Below are 15,910 nucleotides of genomic sequence, written 5' to 3' on the forward strand. Positions count from 1 at the left end.
CCTGCTAGACTGCAGTGCCCTCCATACACAGGTAGGATTTGATGCATACACACACACATGCATGATGTGCACACGTGGATTGCTACAAATTAAAATGCTGATCTTGGCGAGAATGAAAGCATACAATTGAAAATGCAGCAACTAGACTGCAAACACACAATGAACCCCAAGTATAGAAAACCCTAACTAAGGAGATGTGGTGGTGAAGAGGTGAGGAGGGAGGAGTTTTTTGGTGGCTTCTCATAGAAGCCTAGGCTTTAGCCCCATCGTGTGTGGCACACTGACATATATGCCCAATCATAATGTATCAACCACATGTACTAGATGAGTGAATGTCTATGTGGCGTGTGGCAAGGCCACAAGAGGTAGACCAATGGAATGATGCCATATGGCACCATCCCCTTCATCCATGATGGATGTATGTTCGGGCATGCCACATCATGTCGCCCCTTCAAGATCTCTAACCCATGTCCATGACATAACATCATGGGTGCTCTATCCTAGGACATAAGGTCTACCTACCACTCTTTTTTATCTTTTAATTAATCCTAATCCAAAATTACCCAAGCAAGGGTAACTTAGTGAACTATGTCCATAGTTCATCACTTTTTCCAACCCTTCCCCTTGATGAATAATGGATTAGGTTTCACACCATTAGGTTGGAAAACTTCTTGCTTGATTCTAGTAAGAGATTGTGCTAGATAAGATAAGCTGAATTTCATTGCTCAGTATCTTTTTAGGTATAAAGTGATTTTGCACCTCAATGTGCATTGTTCGAGCATGAAATAGAGAATCCTTGCTCAGTTTGATTATTGGTCAATAACGGAGTTGGATCTTTTTGAATAAGTCGAGTATCATTTAAGATCCTCCTCAACTAAACAGCTTCACATGCTGCCTTGCTATTTACTATCCTGTCTCGAACGCAACACTGTGCTAGGCTCTAGGCCAAAACGTGCAACTACAGTTGAAGGACCTTATGGCCTGCCTCAAGAAGACATCAGAATCAGGAGAAGTCTGTTGCTCATGAACAGCATTTGCTATAGATTGCATATGATGAGTGGATACTCTATATTCAGCTTCTGTGGAGGATAAAGCAATAGTACTTTGCTTCATACTGCTCCATGGTATCGGTCTTGATCCAATGTTAAAGCAATATCCAAAATTAGATATTCTATCATTTGAGCATCTTCCCCAATCATTATTAGTAAACCTTGACAATTTTAAATCATTGCTTCTTTTGTACTCAATCCCGTGAGTCAGGGTTCCCCTGACTTACCTAAGTATTCTCTTGGCTTCCTTCCAAGGGCTTGCTTTCGGACATTGATTAGATAGGCTATGTCTGGTTTGGTGGTGGTCAAATATATCAGGCAGCTGCCTATACAAGGTGCCATCTACTCTAGGACTAAGTTGATTTTTCAAGAATTCCTTACCTAGATTCATTGGTGTTTGATCAAGTGACAATTCTCCATTTTGAACGATTTGAGGATTTCATTCTTCGCGTACTTGGTTTGGGATATGAACGTTTTATGTTGGTCTCTCCCAACCTTAATTTCCCAACAATGATGTTTGTATGAAGGTATTGTTATCAAAGGATTTGTTTAGGTCGTGTTTGGCTTGTTTCATTAGTTCCTCATCATTACCAGTGATGACTATCTCATCAAAATATAAGACAATGATAACAACCTTTCCTTTGTATACAAATTATAATTTGATGAACTCTGACTGAAGCCTTGTTCATGGAAATGTTCATCAATTTTTGAATACCAAGCACGAGGTAATCTTTTTGTGGTTTGCAAACCTTTTGCCCTTGCCTTTAACCTCAAAGTCATGTGGCTGGTCCACATAGACCTGCTCTTTTAGATCATCGTTTAGAAAAGTGTTTTAGTGTCCATTTAATAAAGAGGCCATCCATAATTAGTAGCAAGGGCGCTATCAAATCTGATGGTATTATGTTTGGCTATATTATCATAGTCAATGCCTCATTTGTGGGCATAACCCTTTGCAACCAGTCTACCTTCATAACTTTTCCACACTTCCATCACTCTTCATTTTAATATGGTAGACCCAGAAATTGACCCTGGTGGTAAATCTACTCAACAAGTGGTTCAAGTGGTTCAGTCTCTGTCTTTCTGTGATAGGAAATGTACCTTGTTGTGAAGTATAACTAGTTCCTCTTTCATCTTTGCCACTGATGATATTGCGTGCTTCAAGATGCCAAAACCTGTAGGCCTTTGCGAACAAATATACCTTTAATTGATTATTATCCAATTTTCTTATGTTGGGATCAGGGACACGAGCATAAGTCATGCAGCTAAATATCCTTACGTGATCTATTCTAAGGTGGATATATTCTAGTCTTACGAAGGTATATCTATTCTAGGCTTTAGACCTTTAAAGGCCTCTTCAAGAGTTCTGTTTTCGTTGCATCCGGTTATGAAAGTATGTAGCTGTATTTACTGCTTCAGCCCACAAGTGGTTTGGTATTATAGGGGCTTTCAGCATATTTGTGGTTTTCTCGCCTAGAGTGTGGTCCATACACTCAACAACACCATTTTGTTGGGGAGTATGAGACGTAGAGTGTTGTCTTTCAATGCCCTTCTCTTTACAAAATGCAATAATATTTGTTGACTTATATTCTCCCCCTTTGAGGACCTTAAAACACTTTCCGTTTTGGCGTTCAACCACGGCAATGGATTTCTTAAAGTACTTAAGAGTCTTAAACTCTCCTTCAAAAAGTACACCCATGAAACTTTTTATATGTAAATCATTTAAATATCAAAGAACAAACTAAAGCATGTATTATAAAAGATCAGATGTAAAGCAAGATATGGCCAAATAACTTACAAGATAAAATAAAAGTACCCGAAGATGGAATCCGATAGTAAATGGGAGGCTATTGAGGTTGGATAATACGAGAGGGAGATTAGGCTAGGGGAATATGTCTTAAACTCACCAGAATGTGCTTGCATCAGGGTGTTAGGATCCCAATCAAGCATCTCAGGGCAAGTGGGCAGTGATCAGGGATGGCAGACTCATCACAGGCACCTTGAGGCGTGCTCCCACAGTGCCTAGGGATGACAGACCAGCAGATATGGCCCCACCTCCACCTCCTGCTCCGACCGCCTGACGGGACAGGGCTCATGGGACACACCACCTGTCAGATAGTCTACGCATCGCTGTATGGAACTGCAATGGTTCTTTTACAGCACAGCCAGGCAATCTACGGGGGGCTTTCTTTGGGAGAGATATCATCTTTTTCACAGAGACACACGAGAGTCCAGAGAGACCTTTGCCACGAGTGACAGGATATACATGGAGATCTGCCTTCAGACAGCACACTCGAGCATTTGGAGTGAGAGGATCTGGAGGAGTGGCCATTTTGTACAGAGAGCATCTCGATCGGATCATCACAGTGGAGAGAGCGGATTCACATGCCCGATTCTTGTGGGTACGCATCCACCGCAGAGCCTCTCAGCGAGATCTCTTTATTGCAGTTTGCTACTTCCCCCCGGCGCAGTCGTTTTATTCTTCCACTGGACCAGGCCAGTCCATATTTGAGGATCTCTCAGCGGACATTGCAGATTTTTCACATCGCGGAGAAGTCATCCTCTTAGGGGACTTCAACGCGAGGACCTCAAACAGACAGGCCCTCACTTATGACTTCATGGAGGATCTGGTCATACTTCCGGCATCTCACAATGATAGCCTCTGTCGGACTTCATCAAACTGCACAGTACAGCCCACAGATCAGGGACGTCAGTTACTGGAGCTCCTCACCTCGCACAGTATGGTCATTTATAACGGCTTGTCCAGGTGGCCACAGTCTTCCATGCCTACATTCTCTTCTGCTTCTGGGCGTGGCACTAGCGTGATCGACTACATCATAGGTCCCCTGACCCCTTCCATCCATAGCCTTACTGTTAGCCCCTTCATGCCCTCTGCCGACCATGCACTCATCCACTTTACTTTGACTCATGTCTCCCATGACCCACCCCCCCCTCGTCATCACGACCGCACATCCTATTATGAGGTTCATTTCGACCACCAGTTCGATGATGTATATAGCCAGAACCTTAGCCGCCTACTCCGTCCTCATCTATTAGATGCTCTACCATCCACGCAGGACCGGTGGGAACTTGTACATTCTTCACTCGTTTTTGCTACCCACATGTCCTTCCCTGCCACGTGTCATTCGTCTAGTCCCCCACCGGTTGGTCTTGTTCCTTGCAACGGTTGGTATGACGAGGAGTGCAAGGAACTCCGCAGGAAACTTCACCTTGAGACCAAGGAGAAGTCTCCCCTCCTTACCGAAACCAAGAGAGACTACAAGTGGTTGGTTAGGCGCAAGAAACGCCAATTTCTAGCCCAGAATGAGGAGGAGCTGAGAAGCTTGCTTTTCAGCTGTGACTCCAAGGAATTCTGGCGAAAATTCCTCCGCTCGAAGTCTCAGAGCCCCCTTACAGATCCACGTGTCTGGTCTGCATATACTTCAGCTCTATATGATGTTCCAGTTCAGCCAGCCATCGATTTATCCCATTCCCCTAGGCCAGCTTCATCTATTCTTTTCACACCAGAGAGTGTCCGTGCAGCAGTCCACCGATTGAAGAACGGGAGAGCTAAGGATCATGATGGATTGCAAGCGGAGTATGTAATCCATGGGATTGATGCCTTAGATTTTATTCTTTCCCGTCTCTTCAATGAGTCTGTTTGTACAGGCCTACCACAGTCCTGGTTAGGCAATACCATAGTACCTATCCACAAGTCGGGGGACCCTATGGAGCCGTCGAATTACAGGACCATCATGATCGGCCACGTTATGGCCAAGATCTTTGCATCAGTTTTGGAAAGCCGTATAAATGACCATGCCGAGACGACAGGACTCAGAGCCAGAGGGCAGGCTGGATTCCGTAGGGATCATTCGACACTTGACCACATCCTCACACTTAGGGCACTGGTGGAGGAGGCGAAGTCACGAAGGCAACGGCTTTATTGTTGCTTCGTGGACTTCAGGAAGGCATTTGACACAGTTCCGCGATTCAGATTGTTTCAGAGGATTCGCCAGATGGGCTTTAGTGGAGAGATACAGTGGGCTATCATGGCTTTGTATGAGAGGGTCACTGGTCGGGCTCGGACACGTGAGGGGCTCTCAGAGGAGGTATGCAGCACGACTGGGGTGAAGCAGGGCTGCCCGCTCTCTCCCACTCTCTTTGGATTATACATTGATGAGCTAGAGATGTTTGTACAGATGACAGGTGGTGTGGGCTCTACTCTCTCAGGATCCTCCATTCCTATCCTCCTGTATGCAGACGATGTGGTTCTCATTTCCTCTACTGCTCAGGGCCTCCAGGCACATATTGAGGCACTCCACAGGTTTTGCCAGGACAGGGGGTTGACCGTAAACCTTGGCAAGACCAAGGTTATGGTTTTCAACACCTCTGATCGTATTTACAGCATGGATGAGTTTTACTTCACTTATGACGGACAGCCCATTGAGCTTGTTAGAGAGTACACTTATTTGGGGGCAGTTTTCAGGGGACCGGTCTTCACCATGACATATGCAGCACGAGATAGGATTAGTAAAGGGTATGCTTCGTTGGCTCATCTTGAGCGTCAGTGTTTTCAGTCCCACTTTCAGCATCCCGATACGAAATCCTTGCTTTTTGATACATTGGTGAGACCAGCTGCGATGTATGCAGCTCCTTTCTGGGCAGGAGACCTCGGCGCTGCAGATTGGAGACGAGTAGAGAGGTTACAGATCATCATGTTCTCTCGGCTCATTAGGGCCAAGGCTACAGTTCCGCACGAGATCATGCTAGCAGAGTTTGGAGCTACTCCCCTTGCATTGGATGCAGCGTTTCAGTCGGTCATGTATCTGCACAGGGTCAGGGAGTTTGGAGACTCAGCAGCAGGCAGAGCTCGGTTGCCATGGTTAGCACTTGCATCTTCTATGGAGTTGGCACGATCAGGGACCCGATACTGCTGGTACTTCAGACTCACTAGGTGGCTCACATCCCTTGGACTAGACATGGATAGACTGCCTCCGTTCCGATACAGCATAGATGCCCCTCATCTCGAGTTGACTCGCCACGAGCTTAGCCAGGTCACGAGAGCAGACTTGCTGCAGCTTCATACGTATCGCACTTGGGTTTATCCCACGCAGCTTCCGGTGAAGATGGCCACATATCGTGACCACTTCCTTCGGATCTCAGAGGATGGATTTGTCATCCCACCAGGCTATACAGGTACCCACATGTCCCACTCACTGAGGATTGCCCTCGGCCAGCTTAGAGTCTCTTCGCATCAGCTCGAGATAGAGGCTGGTAGGATGCGACGCATGGAGGATGGACGGCGACCAGGCCGAGAGACCAGGATCTGCCCTTGTTGCACCATGGGAGAGGTGGAGTCAGAGGAGCACTTCATTTGCAGATGCCCGCTATATTATGAGATCAGAGGTAGATTCCACTGTCTCTTCACGGATGGCTTTGGACCTCTCTCACGAGTGATGGACTACGAGGATCAGCATTGCCTAGCCCTTTATGTCAGGGAGGCCACTATGCTTCGGCGAGACTACCTCAGAGAGCACAGACCGGAGCGTGATAGAGCCCAGCCTCATAGAGCTCAGACACACGCCATACCAGAGGACAGAGACCAGGAGGAGCACGAGGATGGCAGAGCCCACACAGGACACATGCCTCCACCATGTGGATGTACATATGAGATGGTTTGTAGATGCCGCAGGATCTTGTTACATAGGGGACGTACTCGCCGCTTCATCTCCAGACGATCCAGGATGATGGCAACATTTCGGAGGAGACTTACTCATGGAGATCTCGCCCCACCAGCCGCTCACCTCACCTTTGCCCAGATTTGTACTCTCATAGCAGGAGGCAGAGTCGATGGACAGGATTTCCAGTATTATTTTGGTTCTCAGACTCATTGACACCTGGACTTGTATCTTTGCATTGGCATATTGTGCTCATCCCCCCCATTTTGCATCCGGGGGCGGTTTCCGTGCATCTAGTTTACTCTGTATTTAGGCTCAGATTTGACATTATGTACTTTCACTAGCATTATATTGCGTAGCACTTAGATGATATTCGACGATGCCTCTTCTTTGGGGCACGTTGATTTTGTGCTATCTTGTATGCAGAGTTCTTGATGTCCCATGGGCCCATTTTGGCCTCTAGTGGACAATAATACACTTTCTTTCTTTCTTTCTTTCTCTCTCTCTCTCTCCCCCCCCCCCCTCCCCCGCTTTGGATCCGGATCTGACACAGGGACAGCTGGGATCTATTTGTTGCAGTATGCTACTTCCCTCCCAAGACACCCCACTTTGCTAGAGATATTCGAGATGAGCTGAGACATCCCCATTTGCAGCCCTTTATCAGTCCATTGTTGACTTCTCGAGCTGCGGAGAAGTCCTCCTAGTTGGGGACTTCAACGCAAGGGCCCACCAGGTACCACTCCTCGACTTTAGAGATGATTCCATTGTACTGCCAGATATTGACCTTGAGGATTCAGGTATACTACGGGTTTCAGCTGATAGATGAGGGCCAGTCACATCTTATGGGCAAGCCCTATTGGACTTCGGCAGGATGCATGATCTCATTATTTATAATGGTCTTGATAGATGGCCCGCCTGAGGTGGTCTCACATGCTTTCCACATGGGGAAGGCTCTAGCGTTGTTGATTACATCATGGGATCCCCTGCCTTCACATCTCACATCATTGATTTCATTGTAGCACCTCTTCCTCTAGGGGTTGATCATACCTACTTATTCTTTAGCATATCCACCCCCTGTCACACCGTTTCCTCCACCCCACCAAGTTCTTACTCCATCTATCATGAAATACGCTTCGACCTTGATCACTCACCTATTTACTCATTCCGTCTGTACATACTCCTTGCTTATAATGATTTCATACCCCTTTTAGAGGACCGAGTTGCCCTGATCACCCGCTCACTACACAAAGCTGCCTTTCACGCTTTCCCTCACACCACTCGCTTCACCCACCTACCACCACTTGGGACTGTACCTTGCAATAGTTGGTACGATGATGAGTGCAAGGCTTTACACCGTCATCTCAGACTCGCAACTAAAAATAGTCTTTTGAACGAACCAGAGACGCTATGTGAGTATCGTCGGTTGGTACGTAGGAACAAACTAGATTTCGTTGCCGGAACGAGGAGGAACTACTAAACATTTTGTTTAGTAACAACTCTAAGGACTTTTGGCGTGGATTTCTTGAGGGATGGTCCCCCTCACCACTCAGTGACACTCAGGTCTGGTATAATTACGCACGCACACTATATGACATATCTGATTAGCCAGTCCCCGACCTCTCACATTTGCCATGCCTCACTTCCTATACCCTCTTCACTAAGGGGGGGTGAAGGATGCTGTGATGAAACTTCATAATGGTTGAGCGAAGGATCATGAAGGACTATGCACTGAGTTCATTGCATATGGGATTAACCTCCTAGCCCCGATCTTAGCAAAGCTTTTTAACGAGGCTGTCTGTTTGGGGTCTCCACGCACTTGGACCATTAGCATTATTTCACCCAACACACAAGGCAGGGGATCCCATGAGCCAGGAGAATTACAGGACCATTATGATTGGACATGTCATCTCCAAGATTTATGCATCAGTGCTTGATTCCGAGGTCAGCCGATTTGCGGAGTGTAGAGGACTTAGAGCAGGGGGACAGGTTGGGTTCTGACGTGATCATGGAACCATGGACCACATTTTCATGCTCAGATGCATCATCGAGGAGATGAAAGCACAGAAGCAGAGGGTTTAATGTTGCTTTGTGGATTTCAGCAAGGCATTTGATATGGTTTCGAGAGCCCGCCTCATCGGGCGCCTATAGGATTTGGGTTATGACCAGGAGATCATTTGGGCTGTCACGATGCTTTACGAGAGGGTCATAGGCAAAATTCTGACATGATTTGGGTGGACAGACGAGATCATGATGAGCACTATTGGAGTCAAACAAGGGTGTCCTTTATCACCTACCCTGTTTGGCCTCTACATAGACGAGCTCGACACAGTGATGCAGACATAGGGGGGGATGGATGTTCTCTTGCTGGCACGTTGATTCGGATTTTGTTGTACGCAGATGATGTGACTCTTTTGTCTTCCTCCGTAGAGGGGCTCCAGAGACACCTTGATGCACTACAATCCTTCTGTGAGTCCCATGACTTGAAGGTCAACCTGGGTAAAACCAAGGTTATGATCTTCAACACATCTTGAGCCGTTATGAGTCAGGAGCAGTTCATGTTTGACGGATCACCTGTTGAGATAGTCATCGTACACGTATCTTGGGTTTGTCTTCTTTGGACCCATCTTCACTATGAGACCCGCGATGCATGCCCGTTTGAGCAGAGGGCAGGCTTCATTAGCCAGACTAGAGAGGCAGTGCTTCCGCTCGCACTTTCAGGATCCACGGACCAAGGGGTTGCTTTTTGACTCCTTAGTTCGTCCAGCGGGATTGTATGGAAGCCCTTGCTGGGAGCCAAACTTGTCGGATAGAGTGGGCGCGACTTGGGCTGCACATGGATAGACTCCCTCCCTTCCAATACAGTATGGATGCTCTGTTTTCTCCCCTCCGGCCACATGATGTCAACCAGGTCATTCGCGAGGATCTCTTACAGCTACACACATTCCGGACCTAGGTGGGACCGAGCGAGCTTCTAGTGAAGCTAAGCTTCTATAGGAATCATTGCTTGCATATTACAGAGGAGGGGTTCATTGACCCACCAGGATACACGCAGATCCACTTACCCCACTCATTGAGGATCTCCATTGGGAAGTTTTGGGTCTCTTCACATAGACTTCGTATTGAGAGCAGCAGAGCAGAGAGCCTACCCAGGGAGAGGCACATATGCACATTGTGTGACACACATGAGGTTGAGACGGAGGAGCATTTCATCTTCAGGTGCCTTGTTTACGATGAGGTTCGAGGGCGCTTCTACTGCCTCTTCAGGGAGGGCACTGGGATTTTGTCTCGTTTTCTCTCCTATCCAGACCAAAGATGCCTGGCGGCTTTCATTTAGCTAGATTTAGATTTAGCTGCTCGTTCGAGAGAGTAGACTTCACAAGCAATTATAGCTTGAATGAAGAGATTTGGACTACTTTTTGATTAGCCTTCTCCTTTAGTGCCAGCCTTCGTCATGGCTGAGTTTGCCTTTCACCTCCGGAGCGCCGACAGAAACTCAGTACGAAGACTTTGTATAAATGGATGCTCAAGTATGTATGGGTGTGTGGATTTGTATGTGTGAGAGCATACTTTTATACTATGGTCTACACCCACTGTTGGGCGCTGATGACGTTAGTGGGGATGTCATAGTAGCTAGTCCCTGCTACGCGTGATGGAGTTTATGGTTTTCAATCTTATGAGTGATTATCGTGAGATTGAAACTGCACTATGTTGTGTTTTTAGAGAATGAGTTTGGGAATGTCTAGGTATATGCTTCTGCCGTATTAGCGGACATGCAAATTTCACCTTGTGAAGTTTTCATCCAAGTTGCGGCTTGCTGGTATTGTGATAATTCTTTCTATCTTAAATGGTGCGTTGCCCTATTAGCTAGATTTAGATTTAGATGCTCGTTTGAGAGAGACTAAAATGAAATCGTTTAGACTTCACAAGTAGTTGTAGCTTGAATGAAGAGATTTGGACTACTTTCCGACAGAAACTCAGTATGAAGACTTTGTATAAATGGATGCTCAAGTATGTGTGGGTGTGTGGATTTGTATGTGTGAGCATACTTTTATACTATGGTCTGCATCCACTGTTGGACGCTGATGACATCAGTGGGGATGTCATAGTAGCTAGTCCGTGCTATGTGTGATGGAGTTTATGGTTTTCAATGTTATGAGTGACTATCGTGAGATTGAAACTGCACTATGTTGTGTTTTTAGAGGATGAGTTTGGGAATGTTCCTGGATTCATCTAGGTATATGCGTGGCAGCTTTCATTCATGAGGCAGTCAGGCACCGCGAGAGGCTACTTTGGTCACGGAGACAGGAGCAGACCTTTCCCTTGATAGACCCTCACAAAGCTTCATTACGGAGTTCTTCCTGCCAGACGACAGGGACCCCCACTGGGCGAGACCTCGACATGATCGTGACCCAGAGCCAGCGACGCGATAGCTTAGACAGAGGGTTGACGCACAGATTACACTTGGGGATATCCCCTCTCTGTTCAGAGTCAGAGCTTGGCCGACAAGGGTTATTTTAGCCCTTGTTAAACGCAGAGTTATGATAGGAGACATCATAGGGCCACACCTATGAGCGGCCGACAACACCCTATCACCGCGTTCATGCTGCCTCGCCCACCTTGATGTCCTTATGATGATGATGACGCTGCTGAGATTGATATGTAGTCGACCACTGATATGACTATGTTGTACTATTTTTAATTTTTTGCATTTCTGCATTGGTGTGGATGCTCGTTTAGTAGCTCCACCCTCACAGCTCATTTGTACTAGGTTTTTCATTGTCTCATAGACCCATCGGTCTTCTGAAGACTTTAATAAACTTTCTTTCTTTCTTTCTCCTTCTCTCTCTCCTTCAAGCGACCCACTCACACAAACAAACAAGAAATCATTTCAAGATATTTAGTTCTGAATATGATCTCTCTACCTTACTCTCTTTCCCCTACCCACTCACACAAACAAACAAAATATTATTTTGAAATACGTGTCAGAATATGATCTCTCTCCCTGTCTCTCTCAAAATTCGCAGCTTAGTTCAGGTTGTGGTCTCTCTCTCTCTCTCTCCCCCGCCTGCTCCCCCTCCCCCTCACCCCTTCTTATCCCCCTCAAACAAAAGAAAACACAGCAGTTTAAAATACAATCTCTCTCTCTCTCTCTCTCTCTCTCTCTCTCTCTCTCTATCTATCTATCTATCTATCTATCTATCTCTCTCTCTCTCTCTCTCTCTCTATATATATATATATATATATAGTAGTCTCATAGACCCATTGGTCTTTAGCAGACTTTAATAAATTCTCTCTCTCTCTCTCTCTCTCTCTCTCTCTCTTTCTCTCTCTCTCTCTCTCCCCCCCCCCCCCCATACAAGAGAAGAAACAAAATAAAAAATAGTCTTATGGCTTCAAATATTATCTACCTCTATATCCCCCTCTCCCTACCTTTTGCAATAAACATAGACGAAAAAAACCGTTGGTTGCAATGTTCAATGACTTAATTTTTTAAATTTGAAATAAGCATTGTTAAGTGACAATTAAAAAAAGAGCATTGTAATGGATGTGCCCAGTGTGACTATTTAGCCATGCTTTATCAAAGTTTAAATGTTCATATTTTCATGGAAAGGGTAGTCATTGCAACAATGATCTGTAGTAGTGCTGGCAAGAGCCAGCTGGATGAGGGTTTCAGGCCTAAAAGTAGTCCGAATCGAATAAGAAGCACAAAGTGTGCTTCAAACTCAAGCATGAAAGACACGAGATCTTCCTAACTATTGTGCGTGCTTTATTCACTATGCTGGCATAAATGCTCTAACTACTGTTTGTACTTGATTGCCAGCTCTGCATATACAAACTGAGCCGACTAGACTGCCTGATTGGCAGTCTAGTTTGAATGACATGCTGGTTGGGTCAACCAACTGATTGGATCTGGTCAAATGACCCGCCTAGTCAGCTGTCCAGGGCCAACGCAGCTGCCCCTTGATTGGGCTGCTGGAAGGGCCTCAAAAGGAACTGAAAGTACTTCTGGATGCTGCAAATACCTGATAGTGCAGCCAAGTGTCACTGCCATTTGTGCCGGCACTGGTGCATGTGACATTCTCCTCTATTGAACTTGTTTCTAGGTGGATACCTTGCAAGTCTTTGCCCTAGCGACCTGAACTCCTTCGCTGTGGCTTGTGACCGTGGGGGCTGGGAATGGACCCACGTAGCTCGTGCTTGACCAGTCCCTAGATTAGGGCTCACAAAAAGGGTCACGGCATAGAACAACATATCTTGGGTCTGAATGTGTGTCACAATGCACCCTAGTGCAGGGGTGAATGTGACATTCCCTCCTGCTTAGATTCTGGATGGTAAGTTAATCAAGTTCTAAACTTGGTATCCATGAGATCCATAAAGTTGATCTCATGGTAGCAACCGACTATTGCACTACCTAGAGTGTCCAGGAAACAGGTGCCAACAACCAGGATGGAGGGCTATATATCCAATGGAATCCTCGATTCATATGAGTGTGATCAATGCCTAAATGCCATGCCTTTCAGAAATGGTCATGCCTTTTGGCAGTCTTCCTACACCCCTCCATAACTCGCTCCGAAGCAGCATGCGGGTTGTGGATGATATGATGCAATGCATTGATGAATATGGATGCAGACCAAGTCTACTGCCTCCTCATCACTAAACTGCAGTGCTCTATGCAGATATTCCAGGCTGTGATGCTGGCAACTGTCCCCCAAACTCCCAACTGTCCTCTAAAACTCCATTCCTTGAAGCAAACTCGAGTCTCAGGCAAGATTGGAAGAGACCGAGTCTTGAATGCCTAGGCAGGTGATACTCAATCGATCTAGAGATCCCATCTCGATTGGGAATGCATGCCGTCCTTCTGTCAACCAAGCTGCCATGCCTTTAGGTGAAGTCCCACCAGCTTTGTTGCATCCTGACTACAAGCCCAAGAGTAGCACTGCCAAATCGTTTGAACCACTAGTTCTACAAGGGGTAAGCTATCTTCTCAGGTCCCCGACATCACAGCAAATGAGAGACCCCATTCATCTTCATCTACTCCAACCTTGGTCCTATGTGCAGACCGCCATGCGCTGCCAACTACAAGAAATAAGAGATGATCGACGCTAGAGTAGAGGCGGGACCAGAACCTAGTAAAGACCTCATTTGGTACCTCCTGCTCGAGCCAATGTCGCTACGGTGAGGGGGTCCAAGTGGATCTGTCCTGCTGAAGTCGTCTACTAATGCTGGTGATGTAGGAGGGCATCTCTATTATCTGCTTTGAATCGCTACCCTGCTGTCCAGAACCACTTGATTGGAACCCACTGTCTCTCATGCAGGGGTTTGCCCCTCCCATAAGTGAAAGAGACAACAAGAGTGATCATGCCCATACAAAAACAATTTGGCATTGATGGCCCAGCTCTGCCTTCGCCACCTACTCTGATCCTTTGTCACTCCACTGAGTCCAAGGGCCCCCCTGGTGTTGTCTCCTTGCTCTAAGGAGGATTGAAAAGGAGGGTTTGGGGAGTGTCTATGGTTTTTTTTTTCTTTTTGTGGCAAGGGAAGGGGGCAAAGTGAGAGAGAGAGAGAGAGAGAGAGAGAGAGAGATTCACATTGGCTTTTGGGTGGTGATTAGCGTGCAGAAAAGGTATTAAATGGTCCCATCAAGCAACCTGATGTATTGGTGGTCAGGGATGTTGCTCCAAATAAGGTGAGCGTCCTTCGTTAGTTTTTGGAATGGATTCTGTCCCCCCAGTTTTTAGCTGAAGTAACTTATTTTAGTATGTTTTGACAGACCATGCTATGTTTAAGCTTTGATTTGCCTGAGGTAGTTGTCTTCAAAGGATACACGACTATTGATTGCGATGTACAAGAAGAGTCATTAACTGTGGAGGCTGCCATGAAGAAGGCTCGCATGGACAGATGAACTTTGAAACTAGTTTACTGCTGAAGTATTCTCGAATGGTAGCATCTGGGAGTTTCCATCAAGAAGCACCCCCAACCTGACCTGAAGTGTAAGGACATTTTTTTGCGATAATGGTTGAAATCTTAGCATGATATAGGTCCTAGCCCGAACAGCTGGGACAATTATCTGTTCTTCTGGTATTGGTGGAGATTTCTTGTAGGAGATTTGCCCTTTGCAGTAAGCTTTTAATTCCCATGGACATGGACTCGTCTGTACTCCATAGCTGGATGGGTTTTTCTGCATACATGCACAACTAAATTCACCCTATCAGTCACAATTGGCTTTAGTTTTGCAACTGAATTGAGCTCCTTGCAAAGTATCCTGGACAGATCTTGTCTATATTGCGGTTACTAATGCTAAAATGTGTGATCTGAGACTTGTTTGGAAGTCTGTTCTAGCTTCAGAGGAGCTTGGTGAACCAGGACATGCTACATGTATATTTTAGGCATATTGACTTCAAGAAAGATTCCCTTCAGATGAATACTCCAGGGAGGTGCTGTATACAAAGGAAACAGTTGATCAAGACCATTTGCGTCACCAGCAGTAAATCTCTCTGCATTAAGGGTTTTGGGTTTAGTGTATAGGGGATTTTGATTAAATTGTTAGCAAGAGAGGCAATGCCTCTTGCCTTCTTCAGGTCATTCGATAAAGAATGGATCTGTTATGTGCATCAGTGGTGCCCATGCATTCATTTGTACAATATCATTTGTTAGCAGCTCTGATGAAGTTGTGTTTTCTTGACACGCGGTACGGGCCACATGAGGAAGTAGCTTTGAAACCACATTTATTTAACCACATGGCTAAATAAATGTATAATCTATTTCACATACTTGGCATCATTTGCTTTGAACTTGCTCTTTTTCAAAGTTGTGGGCTTGAATATATAAGGAGATGGGATGTTTCTAAATGATTTGTGGGCTTGAATATATAAGGAGTGCATTGACTCTCACTGGCTAGTTGAAGTCGAGCATAGGTCTCCAGAGTGTGGAAGCGACAGACTGTCACTGGGTGGAGATTTTCTAAAATTACATTAATTTAGACACTTCTTAAAATCTATTCGATCTTTCTATGGTATCTCTAGTCACTTACTAGACCCACTCATGCCCAAAGTCAATCTCCTATATCTCGATCTAGCTAGCCTTGCCCCAATCCATCCCCCCACCTCCTCCTATCACTTCCTTTGTCTAGTACAAATATAACTTTGACCATTGTCTAGCTAATATATATTGTGGCTACTTGGCTAC

The 15,910-nt window shown here is 45.8% G+C and overlaps 1 protein-coding gene across 1 annotated transcript in view; it reads left to right on the forward strand.

Annotated features, from left to right (window-relative positions):
• LOC147891541 (S-adenosyl-L-methionine-dependent methyltransferases superfamily protein) overlaps nt 1-15,576 on the forward strand; it is a 103,885-nt gene extending 88,309 nt beyond the window's left edge. Inside the window, exons 10-11 of the mRNA XM_087388981.1 lie at nt 14,337-14,411; nt 14,496-15,576. Of these exons, the coding sequence (XP_087245107.1) occupies nt 14,337-14,411; nt 14,496-14,627 (207 nt within the window). The 3' untranslated portion in view covers nt 14,628-15,576. The remainder of the gene's footprint in view (nt 1-14,336; nt 14,412-14,495) is intronic.
• The last annotated feature ends 334 nt before the right edge of the window (nt 15,577-15,910 follow it).

This window comes from Dipteris shenzhenensis, chromosome 17 (genome assembly GCF_047967505.1).
Source record: "Dipteris shenzhenensis isolate YYH24624 ecotype China chromosome 17, Dip_SZ_1.0, whole genome shotgun sequence".
Classification (NCBI taxonomy): Eukaryota; Viridiplantae; Streptophyta; class Polypodiopsida; order Gleicheniales; family Dipteridaceae; genus Dipteris; species Dipteris shenzhenensis.